The sequence below is a fragment of the Temnothorax curvispinosus genome, unplaced genomic scaffold, assembly GCF_003070985.1.
Source record: "Temnothorax curvispinosus isolate PA1 unplaced genomic scaffold, ASM307098v1 QBEX01017878.1, whole genome shotgun sequence".
Taxonomy (NCBI): Eukaryota; Metazoa; Arthropoda; class Insecta; order Hymenoptera; family Formicidae; genus Temnothorax; species Temnothorax curvispinosus.
This window is the reverse complement of record NW_020227658.1, coordinates 357,877-375,868: the sequence shown is the minus strand read 5'-3', so window position 1 is coordinate 375,868 and position 17,992 is coordinate 357,877. Positions and strand designations below refer to the sequence as shown.

Genomic DNA, 17,992 nt, shown 5'->3' with positions numbered 1-17,992 from the left:
CTCGCGATCGATATCGCTTCTGTTATTAAAAGATCACCCCAAGGTAGAAATGTAATTGTTTATCTTGAAATCACATGTAGAATCATCAAAGATATCAAATGTTTTATTTTTAAATTTAATAAAATACAATAAAGGTAAATGAGAGCAAGCGCCGCTGGTGAAGTGAACATAAATTACGTATTATACAATAAATTACAATAACGTACGTTTGTATAAATTTAGCCCTTCTTCAGAATATTTGGAAAAATGTAGTTAATGATAATCTCAGACGGAAGAGAGTTATTGCGCTTGTTATTAGAAGAAAGTACTGCCAAATCTCGGCCTTTTAGTCTCATTTGCCTTCATTGTATTTTATTAATTTAATTGTATATCTGGAGAGCTTTATTGTGCTGTTTTCAGATAGGTATATTTCAAATTTACGTAATGCGAGTAAACAGATAGGACCCTTAATTCTTTTTTCGTATGCAAATTACTGTAATACGATAAATAATGTCAATTACACTCAGAATTCCGAAAACTACGGCATTCAGCAGATTATCAATGTTCATTTACAAGATTCGTATAGCCAATTGTATCTGTAATGAAATCAACTCCCTACTGGTCCGGATAATATCACGCAATTTTGTAAAAGAAAGAACACGCCCTCGTTCGCTGCGGGATCTGAAAAGAAGTCGGAATCCAGAATCGATCTTCCAAATTCTCTGACGTCATTCAACTGACGACTGCTCGACGGTGCTCGGGACCCTTTTCCTCCCCCCTTCCCATCAGGGGGGGCCGCTCCTTGGAATGCAAAGTGCGCCTACCGGCCTAAGAAGCGACGGAGCGCGAGAGGTGACTTGGCGAAGGTACTTGTCGACTCGTTAAAGACGACGTTAGGAAGCGGCGTGCGGCATATAGAGCAGTCCGCGACGGCACAGCATTCCTACTCCATTCGTTATAGCCGGCCGGCCTAAAGCTGGGAAGCTCCATTCGCTTTCCTTTCGCGTGCTCGAATTAAATATTAAATGCTCGAAAGGCGGTGGCGCGAAATTGGAGGGTCCGAGTCCTGGAACGACTAAATGGAGAAGCAACGGAGTAGGAGAGAGAGAGAGAGAGAAAAAAAAGGAAAAATCATCGACGTGCGCAGAAAGGAACGAGATCTAGAAGCGGATTCGGGGGGAGGGGGAGGGGCCAGGGGTACGAGGATAAGAAAAGTCGACAGCGAAGTCTACACCGTTAGGAGAGACTTAATTAATCCGCCGGAGCTTCTTTCGCTTTTCCTGGTCCTTCTCTTTCTCCTACACGGAAGGATGCGCTATGTTCGCCGACGACTTTGTGCTCTTGAGGGCGGGACAAGTTTCGAGTAATGGCCTGTTTCGACCGAAATGGAAGGTTCTTTCTTTCCTTTATGATCGCCAGTCGATATCTCGCGCTTTATTCGTATCGTACGCTCGGTTAAGATCGTGTCGCGTTAAAAGTACGAGCGTCGTTCGAGTTCTCATCTTTCCATTATCAGTGGAAATATAAAATCCTCGCCAATTCAATTCTTGACATATATTCCCTGACTTTCGCGGTAAAACGCGTTACGCGAGTCTTAGCTAAAAATTTTCTTTCTAAACCACACGGTTTTATATCTCGTCTTATACTCCTCTTTCCAAGAGAAATAGAATCAGAATGTGAGTTTCGCACATGCCGAAGCTGTTCTCGATATAACGCGACATTATCGCAAGATAGAAACAGAAAGTTGGCAGTGCGACGCTTTAAAATGCAATATCGTTAACGTGGAGGATTTAGCTGTGCCATACTCTTTTCGATTCTCTTACTTTACTACACTTTGAAAGTTTGAAATCCTCGATTTTACAATACTATTTCCGCAATTGTACGTTGCGCTTTTATCTCTATGGAACCCTTGAGGTTTTCCAAAGTATCACGGACAATGTATTCTATCGATGCATTTGTACCATAATATTATTACGAATAATGGTATTTACAATTTCGCGAAAATTCAAGAATATTTAGAGAAGCATGTAGCACGTTCTCGCGTGGGAAGCGACACAACGTTTGTTTCGTACGCCACGTTTCAAGGGGTTGCGCCGTATTTACACATCAAATTATCGCGACAGATGCGACGGCACCATCGGAAAAGCCGGCCCGGGATCACTTAGGCAGATTGCGCTCGCGTTTCTCTTCTTCCGTTTTATCGTTTCGGCGGCGAGTTTGATCATCCAGATCGGGATGAAGAAGCCACCGTTTTCAGAGCCACGGTGACGGTGCTACACGAGACCGTCGAGTGATTAATGACCGCGGTGTCGGAGGGTAAAGTCTCGCGATGTGCCGTTTCCTAGGTCCACGAGGGGAGAAGGGGAAAGAGAGAGGGGGAGAGGGGTGAGACGTTTCTCCCCGTTGATCCCACGATTCCACGTCGCCTCGTACCCGACTTTCGTACGAGAGACGAAACGAGCGACGGACCTGCGGCGCGGCGCGGCGCGGCAGGGACGCGAGGGGTGGGTGCCCCAGATGGAAAAAAAAGAGCCCGGGCTTTACTTCCCGCTCACGAGCGAACGAAAGAGACGATCGTGGAGTACGAGGTCGAGTACAAATTGTCTTCGGGGGACAGGGCTAGGAATCAATCTACTTCTTGCCCCGCGTCTACCCCTCTCTGCCTTTTCGCTCTTTTCCCGCCTATCGTCTTCTTTATTCCAAACTTTACCAGACGTCACGCGACGTTCGGATGAGGTCATTGTGCAGCGGCACGAAAAAACTTGGTCGAATTTAGATTCGCAGTGACGAATGCTTCTTGCTAGTTCGGAACTTCGGGGAAATCGAATTTGTCTATGCGATCGGAGAATAACAAACGGCGGAGTCAACTGTCGGCCGACGGTTTCAAGACCTTGTCTCTTGGTGGTTGATATTCGGTAGTCCTCCGAAAGAAAATATTGCAAGATATCGCAAACTTTAACTAGAAAATTTTCGCGTGACAATAAATATGAAGATAAGACTCCTTCGTAAAAACATCCGGATGTATTATATTAAATAAAACGCAACGTAATAACAACCTTCCAAGATCTATTATTGCATGATTTGGTCATAACACACGAGAAGGTATATTTGATTTACTTTTATATATCTGTGGATGCGCACCTATATCTGCAGCGCGCCAGAAATGCCTCGGAGAATATAGACGTTATTATCGAAAAGAAAGGTAAGAAAAATGAAAACAAGAACGGACGTTGGCGAAAACATAACATATGGCCGGGCATCACGGTCCGTACACTTATCGATCACTTAGCAATCATATTTCTCGTACGGGCGCACCAACTAGGAAGACGCGATGCTGCACTTATATCAAGGCACCATCTATCTTGTCAGGGATCGACAGCAGAATAATGGTGAAGCTGATACACGTATACATAGCAAGAAGCGGGCATCAACATTGCTGGCTGCAAGGTAAAAAAAATGTCATCCCTGCGATGAAAACCTTCTTTTTGGGCATTTTGCTTTAACTCGTCAAAACCATATGCAATAAAACGCATTTCTTTCAAGATACAAGAAACAACAACCAAGAAATATACATTATATTATGATTAGGACAATCATGTAAAATCTAATACAAATTAATCTTATACAAACCAATATTATCGAAGGTATAGTCTTCTAATTACAATTTCTTAAATTACATTTTCATAATTCTTTGCGAATTCTCTTCTCTTATTCATGCACCGATAATTTTCATCATAAATGCAATCTCGAAAATGATTCAACGCCCTCGAACGCGATTGTGTCCGTGAACGCGAAAATAAATGACCTCTCGCTGGAAGCCGTCTCGAGGCTCTTGTAACGTTAGACGCGGCGCAACCAAGAGAAGTTCATGCATGTTTAGCTATATACGCGGGATTTACGCGGGGCATCTTATCGCCTTATTCGCGATTGTGCAGGCTCGTATGCGGGTACATTGTGAATAAAATGCAACCGGGAAGGTGGCGCGAAGAGAAGGTGGACGGGAGAAGGAGAGAGAGGTCGGGGCGCGATTATAATGCAGCGTCCGTAGCGTGCGGCTACGAACGGAAAGGGTCTGTTCCCCTCTATTCTCCGTCCCGTTTTCTCGCAGAACCTAGATTCTGGATACACTTTAGCGAGTCCATTATAGAGATTGTGGTCGCGACCTCGCACAGGGTACCGCCATGGGTAGTGGGTTCTCCATCCCGGGAGCCGGCAAAAGAGCCTCCCTATCCCTCCCGTGTGAAACGGCGGCAACCCGCACACACTCGCTTTCTCTCTCGCTTTCTTCTGGCACCGTTCATCACGCGCCGTGCAAAACATATTTTACGGTTGGACGCCGCCCGATGGTAATAGCGTAATAAAAACACGGGTGGGGATGACAGGTACCATTGCGAAGAAAGGAATTCTTACCGATGGTTCTGGCTTAGCTCGCCGTGGCACCGAGGAACGGCCGCCATTGCCGCGTAAATTAGGATATAAGAGTTCTCTCCGAACCGGATTATTCCGCGCAATTTATTCAGGAGTACAAATCTAATGATGGCCAGAAACAACGCGAAGACGAATGTGCCACTTGCTATCGTTGCAAGGAGATATAGGCAACGGGGAATTTGCAAAAAAGGGCGTCTTGATGGAGCGTAATAGCTGGATAAAAGAACCGATCGTTACCCGTGCTCCACGCTACGATATAATTAGTTTTCTCGTGTGGTCCAGGGAATTTTATTTCCGCTGTCTGCGCCTTCGTCCTTAGGCTGCGATGGTGGAACGCTTCGGAACGATTTTCTTTCTTTAAACAGCTCGCCGGGGTTGGCTGCAGTTGTTTTCGATTACATTCTTTCTCCCTGCGCAGATACAATGCTCCGTCCAGATCTCGGGCGTCGCGCGTATCCGGATAACGGTCCCTCCGGAGTGAAGCTAGTGTCGCGATACCGCCCCAGGAAAACGAAATAATAAGCCGCCTAATGGCGTCCGGAATTGCGGACATTCAGCCGGCGATTGGATGCAGTCCTGTTGCGGCAGTTCCGCCAAGCAGTTTCGCCCGAGGAATATAGTTTCCGTCGCTTTTGACTGGACCCCGGCCATTACAATGCAGCGTTTCGAATGACTTCTTAATCGATATTCCGCATTCTTTTTCGCGATACGTGAACGAATTTTTCCAGACACCGTTCGAAAAGCAAACAAAAAATCCGCTGGAATTGGATTCAGTCGAAACAGTACAAGACGACATTTCCTGAATAACCGCTTTAAGTGTCGTCAAGTCGTGCCGATTGTTTTTATACTTGCTTTTCTTAGAGAAAAAAGAATCAAAATATCATTTAATACGTATTAACTTATAATCAAAACCTGAGTTTAAGTCGCCAGTGAATAATTAAAAATTAATAAAGGTATTCTGATCGACCCAACTGGCCAAATTTGGCCAATTGGGTCGATCAGAATACCTTTATTAATTTTTAACTTATAATGATTTGTAAATTAGAAGCTTTTAGTGATACATGAATATTTTTTCTCATTATTCGAGATATATCGAGCATGTCTGATCAATAGCAGTCATTACTACTTATTAATCGCGCGGAGGATAAAAATGCGCTATTAAAGAATGCTGTAGACTGTAATATCTTGCAAAGCGATTATCGAATGAATCAACATAGTAAACCGCGACTGTTACAATCGAGTAATATGCATGGAATATTCCTTTTTTATCGATAAAGCTTGCGATTGATACGCGCGTTACTTGACGACATGGAACACATTCCTTGATGAGATACACGGGACAGACGATATACTTTTCAAAGCAAAGGAAAAAAAAAATATATATATTCTGCAAAATATTATTCACGGAGAGAGAAAAAAGAGATTCCTTCGATGGCAGCCTTTCAAAACCAGTAGAAGTTCGACGAATCTTCGGACAAGCGAGAGAAATTATTCGCGCTCGATCGAAGCTCCTTTTGACAGACGGCGTAGGGCGTTCGCAATCACGCGGAGGCAATCTTTCGAGGACAAGTTTCCAAGGCGACTTTTCCGCCGGGGGAACAATATCCATCGGACGGGCCGTACCTCGATGGATTCGCAAAACGTAATCGACAAAAAAATGCGGGGGAAGCGGAGAAGCTCGCGCGCGATGGAGAGAACGCGAGCTTACCGGGTTTGCCGAGGATAGAAAAGAAGAAAAAAAAGGGAATTCCAATTACAAATCCCGCACATAAAGTTCTTTCTCACAATTTTTACGTTATAAAATGATATTAAAGTATGATAGACGTGAATTTAGAATAATATATGCTTACAGGGAATTACAGCCGCTAACATCCTTCTTCTCTTCATGTAGAGTTAATGAGCCTCATAGATTGTGCTCCTAAGATTATACGCCTTTTACGTGATTGAATTATTAAATGGACGAACTCCCGGCGCGGGAAGAGCTCGTGGATTCATTAATTTTTAGAGGCCACTGCGGTGCAAGTGCACGAAGCGGTAAAGTAAGAACGAATCGAGAAAGCGAGGGATGTTTTGCGCGCGATTGCATTTACCGCGGACGGTATAGCAACAACTACGTATAGCGAAGGCTTGAATGGAAGCCGGTACTCCGTGTGCTTAGCACTCGTTCTCGAGTGGCTCGCAGTACGCGGAACTCCATCTCGCCGACACTCCATCTCGAAATGCGCGCTACACCCTATAATACACCGACCGGTCCCGCCATCAGCTGCAGCCCCCATGGCACAAACATCCGACCGCACGGCACTAAACAATAAACTATTTCCCTCGTGTACTCTCAACTAGCTACAGTCGTGTTTATCTGGGACGTGCAGTCTCTTCATTATCCACCGACGTAGCTCGCGTCGAAGTTCCGAATGTTTCGAAGGGATCGGAAGACGTAGAACATTGTCCTTCGCGAACTGTGTTAGGATCGACGTAGACAAAACGTTTCGAAAGCTGTATTCTAATGGCGAAAGTTGAAGAACATGTTCTTCTCTACCGCTTGCTTCGACATTCAAGTTTACGACTTTCTGTTCTGCAAGAACAGCGATCGACGCTGACAAGAAAAACGGAAAATTAAATATCGAGATTATTTTATATGAGACAAAAATAATTTTATGTAACTTGTACTTAAAAAATGCTTTCTTTGTTTGTTTCAGGTAAGTTGGCAAGAGATAACTAACAATCATGTCAGGAGGAACCGAAGTAGGATCCCATGTGATAGGAATTGGTCCTGTCAAGGTTTGAAACCATTCTTTTTTTTAATACTAGATTCTAGAAACAATCTATCCACACACAATCGCTTCTACTTCGATGAATAATGTTTTTTCGGAACTAAATACCGGGTCACCTGCATAATTAAAATTTATGTTTAATTTATCACATTTTAACAGGATTACAAATAATTATATTGACGACATATATTTAAAATAGACACACGATTTGGCACGGAATATTCTACCCATTTTAATATCCAATGATTGTCGTCCTTGTCATGCAACTATGTTCAATTACCACATTCCCCTTCCATAGGTCTAAGTTAGTAATCGGAGACATTGCATTTAGCTCAAGTTCATTAATTACAAAGCCGTGCAGGAATTTCGCGCACGTTTCCGGAATACGTTCCGTGACTCGGCGACCGCTTCATCCATTATCCTAAGGACAAATTTGTTTTCCGATACAAATACAGATACTGCCGACGAGGAAGCAAAGTATGCGGACGGATCAAAGTCGACAAAGCCACTGCAAAGCGCATTCGGGATAATTTGCTGATTAATGAGTGGTTCGCTGAAAATCTCGAGATAATTGCGATGACAATTATTCCTCGTCTTGTTAATACTGACGATTATTAAAATACAGACTAGTTAATTTTAAATTATACAAACCGTCGTGACTATACGCGTACTTTCTTTTTAGCTTTACATATTATACGGATTTATTTTCCAAAATGCTCTCGGAGTATGAAAGACCAAATACATCTTGCATTCGCGCGAGGAGGGAAGACTATAATCCTCCGAAACTTCCTGGAAAATCACGCGCGACGACCGTAACCATCGCCGAAATCGTAACGGTTATACAACTGTATGCAGACGCGCTTTGAGAAAGGCGCCGCGAGATTGAACGCGGAAAACAGCTTACGCGGAGAGGTGAAATGCGCGCTGCGGGGAGGCCATTATTGCGGGATTCGGAATATAGGGTATGATTATTAAGTGAGAACCGCCTTCTCTCGCGGGAAGACGATTACGCGGTCTCCGTGATAATAGCCGCTTGAATGGGCTTCATTAAGACTTCAGGACGGCCTGTGTCTTACCGTGCTATACTCACGCGTGACGTACACGCGTGCCCTAAAGCCCCTTACATATGTACACACGCACACGGAAACTTTCGCGCCGCCAGTCTGCCAGTTCCCGCAGCAACCGCCGCCAACGACGACGACGACAACGACGACGATGACGACGACGACGACGACGACGACGACGACGACATAGCTTCTATGAATGTTTAAATGGACCCGATCCTTTCCCTGGGCTGCGCAGGCAGGTACCTCACCCTAGCACGGGCTTCGACGGTAACGGAATTACCGCGTCGACGCGAACGAACAGCCTTTTCGTATGGGTGACAACAATAGGGTATAACAGTGTCGTGCATAACATTCAGTTTAATAGAAAGAAATGCGTGACATGACGCGGCTAGTAGCGCGAAAATCGATAAGGGTAAAAAATTTTCGAATAACGTTACTCTCGATTAAATACTTTCGATAAAGATACTGGATTTCGATTCATAACGTCGTGAAAATAATTACTTGAAAATTCAAATAGCTATATTTAACATTAAATAAATACGATATTATGCATATAACGATAGAAACTACAGTATGCATTACGGAAGCATTTTTGAGACTAGAAGTAGAATATGCATCTTTAGTCAGGATACACAATACCGATATTGAGTATCCTGTATAAAATAAGTTCTACTTGAAAGAGATTGACGACAGATGATTATGAAGTGTGCAATCGTAAATACCGAAGCTGTGTTAGGTGTAGGTGAAATGTGTTTAATGAAACCAGTACCTAAATCTATACGTCATTCGAAAAAGCGATGGGAAACGGTATATTATCTGCAAATGAGCGTTTTAGTCTGAAATGGCTAATGGCGACGATATATAACCGGCATAGGATCGAAACGCTGGAGAATAGGCAGGAACGGAGCAATTGCATACAGAACTAACTCCACTCCACGGAGGCCGCTTTAACGGCGCATCACTTATGTATCGCGCGGCCTCCGACTTACAAAGCGATCCCCCGAGATTTGCAGCAGCAGCAGCAGCCACCACCGCCGTCGCCGCCGCCGCGTTTAGCTGCACTACTAAAAGAACAACCTGTCCCGAGTTATCGCCGCTACGTGTGAATCTTACATATGATGCACCTGTTGAGCGGTATTTTAATGACACTTTGTCAAAATATTATTTAACATTCACATCTCAGGTTCAATTTCCAGATCATTTATGCTTGTGAGATTGAATGGGTAGCTGTACAAAATCGACGATTTATTTGTATAAACGATTCAAATTCTTCATGATATAGAGTAATTTATCACTATAAAGTAACATGTCTCTAACACATTTAAGATTTGTATTGAGTATTTAGAATCTTTACTAACAAGTGCATATTATTTACAAAAATAACAGAAACAATATAGAAATTGTTGCAAAATGTAGTTGATAATTTTTATGCAGTTTGCAATTCAGGAAAAAAATAATAATAAAGACAATAATAAAAAAAAAGTTTCGCCTTATTGATCAGCACGGAAAATACAGACAATTGAAACGCTCGATTAAAACAAAGAGGCTTACGTAATGCGCGAACGTTGAAAAGGATTTAAACTGCACAGAAGGTATCACTCCGGGGCAGGATATTCAGAAATATCCTTTCCCAATTATCCAGGCCGCGTCAGATTTGGCTTTTCAGACCAGACTTGGCCAAATTGGGACGTGACATCGAACCACGTCGACCGATTAACTAAACGAAATTCTCTCGACAAAACCGATCGGAGAAGAGCGGCTCTCATTGGTTCATAATAAATTGGAGGGCGTTTCAACGTGTCCAACTCTATCCGTGCGCGGGACGTCACAATCGAAACCGATTTTTTTTTTTACTCTTTCAACAACGAGACAGCGATCCTTTCCTCTCGCACAAGCGACTTCATTGTTACCGATGAACGATCGTACTCGTGTCCATTCTGCGCTCAAGTATGCTACGCGTATATGTCATGTCTCTTCCACCGCAAATTTTGATATCTCGCTGTACATCGATTTACACCGTTTTCGCCAATGATACAAGAGTGTTGAGCGCTTATTATTCATCGCCGAGTATCGATTCGCGAAACTCGTAACTTGCGTACGGTGAAAACCGCGGAAAAGCCACGCTACAATGCAATATTCGCGTAACTCTCCTATTCGCATAAATGTTTATTCGACTGGGAAAGGATCTCGGTTTGTTACGGCAAAACAGCGGCCGCAACAGCTAACGGTGCAACTGCCAGAGTATAAAAATTCCAATGATGTCAGACAAAATCTGCCCTCGTATTTTCGTGGGAAGGGAAAGAGAAGGGAAAGAGGTGTACCGCTCCGAGCAGCGGGCGCATCGGACGCAATTTCCAAATTGAGCTCGAACTCGGTGCAAGCAAGGCGGACACGACGCAGGTTTCACCGGCAGGCTTGGCAGGGAAGTAAACTCTAACTCAATCGACGACGGTTTAGGAAGTTTAACTAGAGCTAGCTATCAACGTCCGTACGAAATCCCGTCTCTTCGCGACGCGCTATCCGAGGCAGTTCTGCGATATACATGCAGATTACGAAAAAAAGAGGTATTTACACTTACGAAATTTGTTTGATAAAAAAAAGTAGCCTGATCTAAATTCTTCTGGCCCGCAAATAGAAAAGCCGTTGCGGCGTCCCAGTTGTAACACACGTCGTAATTCGAAATAATTGCAGGCTTCTTTGTATCGATCAATTTAACGCTATGTTATTAACGAGTTAACAGTAGTAGAGCCTGTGTGTACGGGTAATTGCTGTCTTTAATTATTTCGACCTATTACGTGTGACGTCAAGCCGAAGTGCCGAAGCCTTCGCTATACGTGACGTTGCCTGAAACCGCAGCCGTGTTAGTTCACGTTCACATTCAATATGGATTGCGCAAATTGCGGTTGTCTTCCATAAAATACAGCACACGACTAATTCCGCGACACAATTTTACAAGTAGAACACGTTCTAAAATTTTGTAAAATTCCACCAAAGTTTTTCCGCTGAAATTTCACACGTATCTCGTTTAGTGTTTTAAAATTGTTAGTGATAATCGCAAAACTTCGTTAAAAAAGAGACCGCATGATAAGAGGTCAACGTCGGAGGGGGGGGGGAGGGGATGCTTTATTACTCCGAGGATGAACTACGATATGAAACAGGTTAGCGTCCCATAAAGAGGACGTGCCAGAGACACAGAAGCAATTTTACCCCGTAGTAGAATTCATATACCACCTGCGGACGTATAAAAGCGAGATGGGTGAAGCGAGCCGAGGCGCTTTTCGAATAGCGCACACCGTATAAAAGAAAAGTAGCATGATTGAACTGTAATGACGGTACTTTCGCGGTGCGCGCGGCAGGGTGGAAGAAGAGGAAAGAGAGAACGTATAGCCTCGAAATAAAATTGCAAGGGAAAATAACAAAAGGGTAAACGCCAGCCAAAGGAAAGGAGAGAAGGCAGCTTTCATATCTCTCCCCCTGTGCTTCTTCGTAAAATTACGTGGAAATAAAACAAAACGCGCGCGCGCGCGATGCTCGTGCAGCAAGTCAACGTCAATGACGATCGCGTTCGTCAAAAAGAGTTTTTAATAATTTCTGACGCGAGTATATCTAAAAAACGGCGCGTGTATACGTTGCTTACGCGGAGAGAAAAATACAATTTTCCGCGAAGGCACGGAGGTGGACGTAGTGACGTTTACGAAGCGGAGTTTATTTCGTAAAGAGAACCTACCTTGCATTTCCTCGCCTGCCACGGAGACATTTGCGAAGCGCGACCTTTTCTTTGGTCTTTGCGAGGCGGAAACCGTGTCTGGCCGTGTGTGTGCATGCCGGGAATGCACGTGTCGTAAACGTGTACAGCAGCCTGCGCCAGGGAAAGGCGTGTGTAAACCTGACTGTTTGTGTCACCTCCTACCTGCTCCTTCTTTGAGCAAAGCAAGTCGTTATAAAATAAGGCCATCATCCCTCTTTCCCTCCCGTCCCCCGTCGCTCCACGAGAGTGTCCTCGCGCGCACACGTGCGCAAACGTTCGCATACCGAGCTCTTTTATCTCATATGCCTCTCTCGAGCCCCTACTTACGAGCACTTAGGAGGTGTTCACCGACTACGCTTAATACCCATGTGCCTGCTAAAGCCTTCCGTTCCCTTTCGGAGACGTGCTTGAGAGCCGAGGTCGGTCGATGCTCCCATCCCTTAGAAGAAATTCGATTTAGCAATCCGTCTCGTCGACGTACCGTCGTCTCTTACGACGCCGACATTTTGCAATTTTGTTGCCTTCCCTTTTGCACGGAGACGGAAAGGACACTGCGATAACGACTGCGAGCTGTTCCATCGCGCAAAAGCACTCACCAAAGTCCGGCACAAAAGCTGCGCGGCATAGTAACGCGGCGACTTCGAAAATTGTTCGATCCGAACATTCCCCCTGATGGAAGAAGAGCGGATTCGCGCGCCGCTTTGCAGATGCCCCCGACATCTTCGTGTTCACGATCGCCGCTCTCGATCGGCTCTCCCGGTGCTTTAATCGAGGAGAACTCGTCCCGTTATTCCGGTAAAGCGCTTTTTAAGTCGCCAATCTTCCGTAGCAACCTGTAGCTCGGGGGTGAGCGCTTGGCTGGCGTGTCTACTGCACTTCTGGGTAGTGAGTGCCCCTCGAGCCTCCTCGCAACACGCAACACTCAACTTAATGAGAAGAGAGACCCGCACTCTCCATCTAACCTCAAGCCACTTCGAAACGACCGTCAGTATTCGATGCTACTTCGGGCCCGAAGTAACTAAGATATATACCATGTACCATGTTATTTTCCACATGCAAATGAGCGTACGCATATTGAATCAGGCAAAATTAAATTCGAGATAAAATCAGTCGTACTCGCGAAATGATAAAACTCATATTTTAAATATAATTTAAATATTCGTGCACGAATACGTTTAATCCGGGATTAAATTTTCCATAATTAAATCCTATGTTAATGACTTCGCATTAAAACTTATTGGTGTTTATCGCGTAAACCGATGCGCGATATCGGAATATGCATTGTTATCGCAAATGAAAGTTTTTCAAGCAATAAACGGTTTATAGCGATTATTACAGCGATTACATCCGATAATTTGGAATTTGCAGCTTTTCGAGAGATTTGAGAGCCGAAGTGTTACGCGAACGCTGGCTCTGACGAGCACCGTTCAAATTACAGGACACGTTCACCGACGTTCCGCGTAATACGACGCATGAGAGCGGTATAATATTGATTAGTAATTACAGCACGTAGAATCAGGGCGTAGCTTGGATAGGCGCGGATTGCCGGTTGGTATATGGACCACTTGTTGGCGCCGCGCCATCGTGCTTCGAATTCAAGACCAGGTAACATCAAGAAAGCAACTTGCGCGTCGCAAACTCGCCCTCACCCTCGCCCTCGCCCAAGTCGTTGTCGAGATTTTCGAGTGCACCGACCGTAAAAAGCTACGATCTCGAAATCTCAGTTAAATAAAACGTTACGAAGGATCAATGCAGTGAGATGTCGTATTTACGAAGGAATCGTACAGCGAACTTTCACATAGAAAAATTATATTGTAACAAAGCTCTTGCGATACGACTGATTTGCATTCATCATATCCTTATTATACAGCGCATACTTATCGGATTCTAGCAAATCACGCATCTTTCTCTTCTTGCCGCTTTTTCTGTAATTAGTTATTTCTTATTTAATACACGCAAAAAATAAATATCTTTTTCAATTATCATATAGAATGAGCTCATCTAATTTTCCTCAGAAGTTCATTTCGTGTATATCTCAAAATTCTAAATAACGATAAATCATAAAACGTCAGCGAATGATCCCGCTGCGAGCACCTGAGGCCAAGGAAGTAAACCTCCTCTGGTAGTCTCTCCGATGCTCACAGAAGTACATAAGCGTCGTACTATAACGTGCGAAAGGACGACAATGCTGCAACTGGAAACGATGACTCATTCTGTCGCACGGTAGCAATTTGTCAAGACTTCCGTTGGCGTTGCCCGAGAAGGAACGGGTGGTCCTTCCAAAGAAACACACTCTACGAATGCAACAGGCGATATGAAACTATGTGTTATATTTACGTAGGCCTACAACATGTAAAATGTGAGCTTGTGCGGCCCCGTACACGTTACAGATTCAAGGCTCTTTCGCGCTCTCAGTCTCTCTTTCCCTCTTTCCCGTCGCTCTATGCTGCTCGACCTCACTCTGATAGCATGGTAGCAACTGGTGGTTGCACCGGCGTGTCGTGCCAGCGACACCACTTGCATCGTTTCGTTCCGTTTGTTCTCAAATAGAGAGAAAATCCAAGAGGATAAGCGCACGGCCTTGGCTACAGTCCAAGGCCGGTCTTGTCGAATTCCGCGGCTACTCTATCGTCGCTGTGGCGTAAGGCCGCACGTCATTATCCATACGGTGGGTTCGGCCAATTTATTTGGTCAAACGAGAAAAAGAGCCTGGCACAAGATCTAGCCTGTTTGAAAAATGAAACCTGTCGCAACGCTCGAAGAATCTTTTAGAGATCGTTCCAAATAAGTGGAAAAAAAACGATATTAACATATATAAAATGTGCAGATAAACAAACTCATTTTTAGTTTCAAATATTACACACATACAAACACACATACAAATAAAAGTGAATAATTAAGGCGATAGGACGCGTATAGCAATAATTCACCCGTATCTTCTGCGTGGAGTTGCGAATGAAGATAACTCCGGCTATATATCATAGATAGGTGAAGGCACCACGAATGCCATGTCCCCTCTTATCCTCGAAAAGGCTTCCTCTACACATACATAAATTATGTGGATTCTCAAAAGGGCCACCCGCGGTCTACAGCCAACGTTTCGCCATCGCCGCTCTGTGGCCCTTCTCTGCTCGGCCCTCGGGCCGACTCAGGACCGCATCAATAATGCACCGACTGTAAGAACGCACTAAACATCCTCGATCTGCCATTAGTATTCCCGGAGGATCCCAAATGGTGTATCAGTGTCCCACGGACCCTACCCAGTGGTTCCCACTCCGCGCCTCCTCGATCTCGGCCCCGTAGTACAATGTATTTTAATAATGCCCTTCAGTTGCGCCTCTCCCGGCCCGTAAATACGTTTCTCTTGTAGTTGCGCGGCATTTATCATGTATTCGAAAACCTGACGGCCGAGTTATAACAAGCAAGAGACTCCTTTTATTCCTTCACGAGGACGTATAATGATTTTCGTTACTCGCGAAATATGAGAATAATAAGCCGCACAACAATGTAATATCCTGGATAAAGACGTGCGTGAATATATACGAGGTATGTGATAGCGAGAATATCATTATATATCGCGCGTGGTTGCCCGCGCGCGGAAATTGTAGAGCGGCGGGAAAACGCTTCGCGGAGAGAATTCCGCACGAAGATCCAGCAAACAAGTTTCCTTGGCGCGTTTCTGCAAATATCTTTATTTAACGAACGGATTAAACGACAGCGATGTAAATAGCGGCGCGTCGTAGCTCTGTCTTTACCACTTACTTCCGCCAGTCGCGGCAGCATGCCTACCTTCTCGCCTCACTGCGCCGCTATGCGCCGCGTTTGCATTATCCCAACTAAACGCAATGTTTCCGCGACTGAGCTTACTCGATAATTTACAGCGGCGTAAAATTTAGTGGGAAAAAGTACACAATAATGATAATTTTAGTAACTATAAACCTAATCGCGCGAATATCCATTTTCTACAACCAACAATAAGCATTATCCTTGTATTTCTGTTCTTTCAACCCTCATGTTACGTCGTTGCGAGATTTCATCAAAAATTTTTTCCCGCCACTATCGTTTGCTAAAATAATAAAACTTGGCAGCGAGGACATTTTTACCAGAAAGTATTGCACATATTTCGCCGGAGAGAAGACAGAATTTTGTAACTGCTGTCGCGCGAAACGTACCCGATATACTTTCCGTGAAACGCGGCGAACTTTCTCACTGTTCTCCCAGTTGGCGCTACATGAAACAGCAATGGGAATTTTACCCTGGACAACGGTCGAGGACAAATCGTCATACGTCTGCCTGCCTGACAAATGGAAAAATGCGGCTTTCGATATCGTCGTAGGACCAGCGGCAATTCCAATCTGATGCGAATTGAATCGCGAGGAGGAAAACCAATAGCAAATGCAGTCCAAAACGATAAATGACTCGTTTAATTTCAAGTAGCAAGATAAAACGTTTCCATCTTGAACTTGACCCACTTCCGTTTCCTTCGCTCAAGCGAGGCGATTACGTCCATTAGCATTCCTATTTGCTTATCTAAAGTCGATTTCGCGAGATAATTCCATTCAATTTTCTAAAAATTACTCATTTGCCTTATTTTGATTAAGTAATAATCTGCAAAAAAAAACGCAAAAAAAACACCAGCCAGGAATAAATCGATCATTAAGGGATCATTTTTCTGCTGGACGTTGCGAATTATTTGCGTAACGCGATGATAGTGAGGAACGCGAACGCCGGACGCGGGGGTAGAAGGGGTCTAGGAAGCAATTACTCACGTCCGATTGAATTATTTACCGATCGATAGTCGGAATACTACGACGCAGCCGGTGCCCGCAAAGAAGGGCACCCTAGAAAGTTGCCGATGCCGGATTATTAAATTCCTTAAGACCCCATTGCGAATACCTAGTCGGGAATCGATACATTCACTGAATATCTCAGACATGAAGAACGCCTCTCCCCCTGGCCGTCCAGGACGGATGCGACGGAAGCAGCCCGTTGCTTATCAACGAAATACGTCTTCCTTTTCTGTTTTTCAAGATCGCACAAACAGCCGCGTCCACGCTGAGACTTCAATTTAATAATTCTCGACGTCGTCGCGCGAGAATTCGTCTCTCTCTTTCTCTCTCTCTCTCTCGCTCGCGCGCGCGCGGCGTATTTCAAACACGCATCTGAAAATTAGCAGAGAAATATCGTCGCGGATCGCGCATATGTATATCGGGATTAACGAGACGGTATCGGGAAACGCGGCGTACAAATTTGTTCTGCCCGACATTATCCCACATGTAACGGAGCATGTCGAGGCAGTCAGTGTGCTGTATAATTAAATCTGTATCATCAATAAATGTACAGATGGATGGTCAAATACGTGTATCGCAGTAACAACGTCCTATTAATTCGCGAACGAGGCCCGCGTTATGCATATATGCAGCTCGAAAAGGTCGCGCTTGTCAATAATCTCGCCTTATTACACGGAGAGAGAGAGAGAGACGTCTCGTTGCGAATATCCGAATACGTCGTTCGATCAAATCGACGGGGGTTTCTCAAAGTCACGCCCAGGGCGATCCGCAATATAGCGCGCGGACTCTCTTTGCACTTTCGCACAGTGAATATCCGTTCCATTGTCGTCGAGAGCGAAGCTTTGATCGAAAACACCCGAGGGTGAGTCAAGGCGTTCGAGAAGCCTCTTCCGTGATAGCAGGAGTGGTAGAAAATACAGCGCCTCAAGCTGGCAATATTGTATGGAATGACGTAATCAGCGTGCCTGCTTCTCTCTCGAATACTTAAACGAAAATTTAATGAAGTCATTTACGGCGCATTTTTCTTCAACTTGCTACCGGTGTAATATACGTCTTGTATAATTTATCACGTAATTGTACGAACTTTTATCACAATCATTTTTTGTAACTATGGGCGCAAAAAAAAGAAGTTTCCGGAGAAGTTTCCAATAAGCCAGCGTAACAAGTGGCTTAATTTCCACTGGGCGTTCCATTACTCTATATATATAA

At 44.5% G+C, this 17,992-nt stretch overlaps 1 protein-coding gene across 16 annotated transcripts in view; it reads left to right on the top strand.

The window, feature by feature from the left end:
• LOC112467901 (CUGBP Elav-like family member 4) overlaps positions 1–17,992 on the top strand; it is a 546,980-nt gene that overhangs the window by 409,710 nt on the left and 119,278 nt on the right. The window contains exon 1 of one of the 16 annotated variants that reach the window (XM_025036795.1): positions 7,117–7,185. The exons of the other annotated variants lie outside the window; for them this stretch is intronic. Coding sequence (XP_024892563.1) covers positions 7,132–7,185 — 54 coding nt within the window. The 5' untranslated portion in view covers positions 7,117–7,131. Of the gene's footprint in view, positions 1–7,116; positions 7,186–17,992 lie in introns of those variants that run through there. 16 annotated transcript variants of the gene reach the window in all.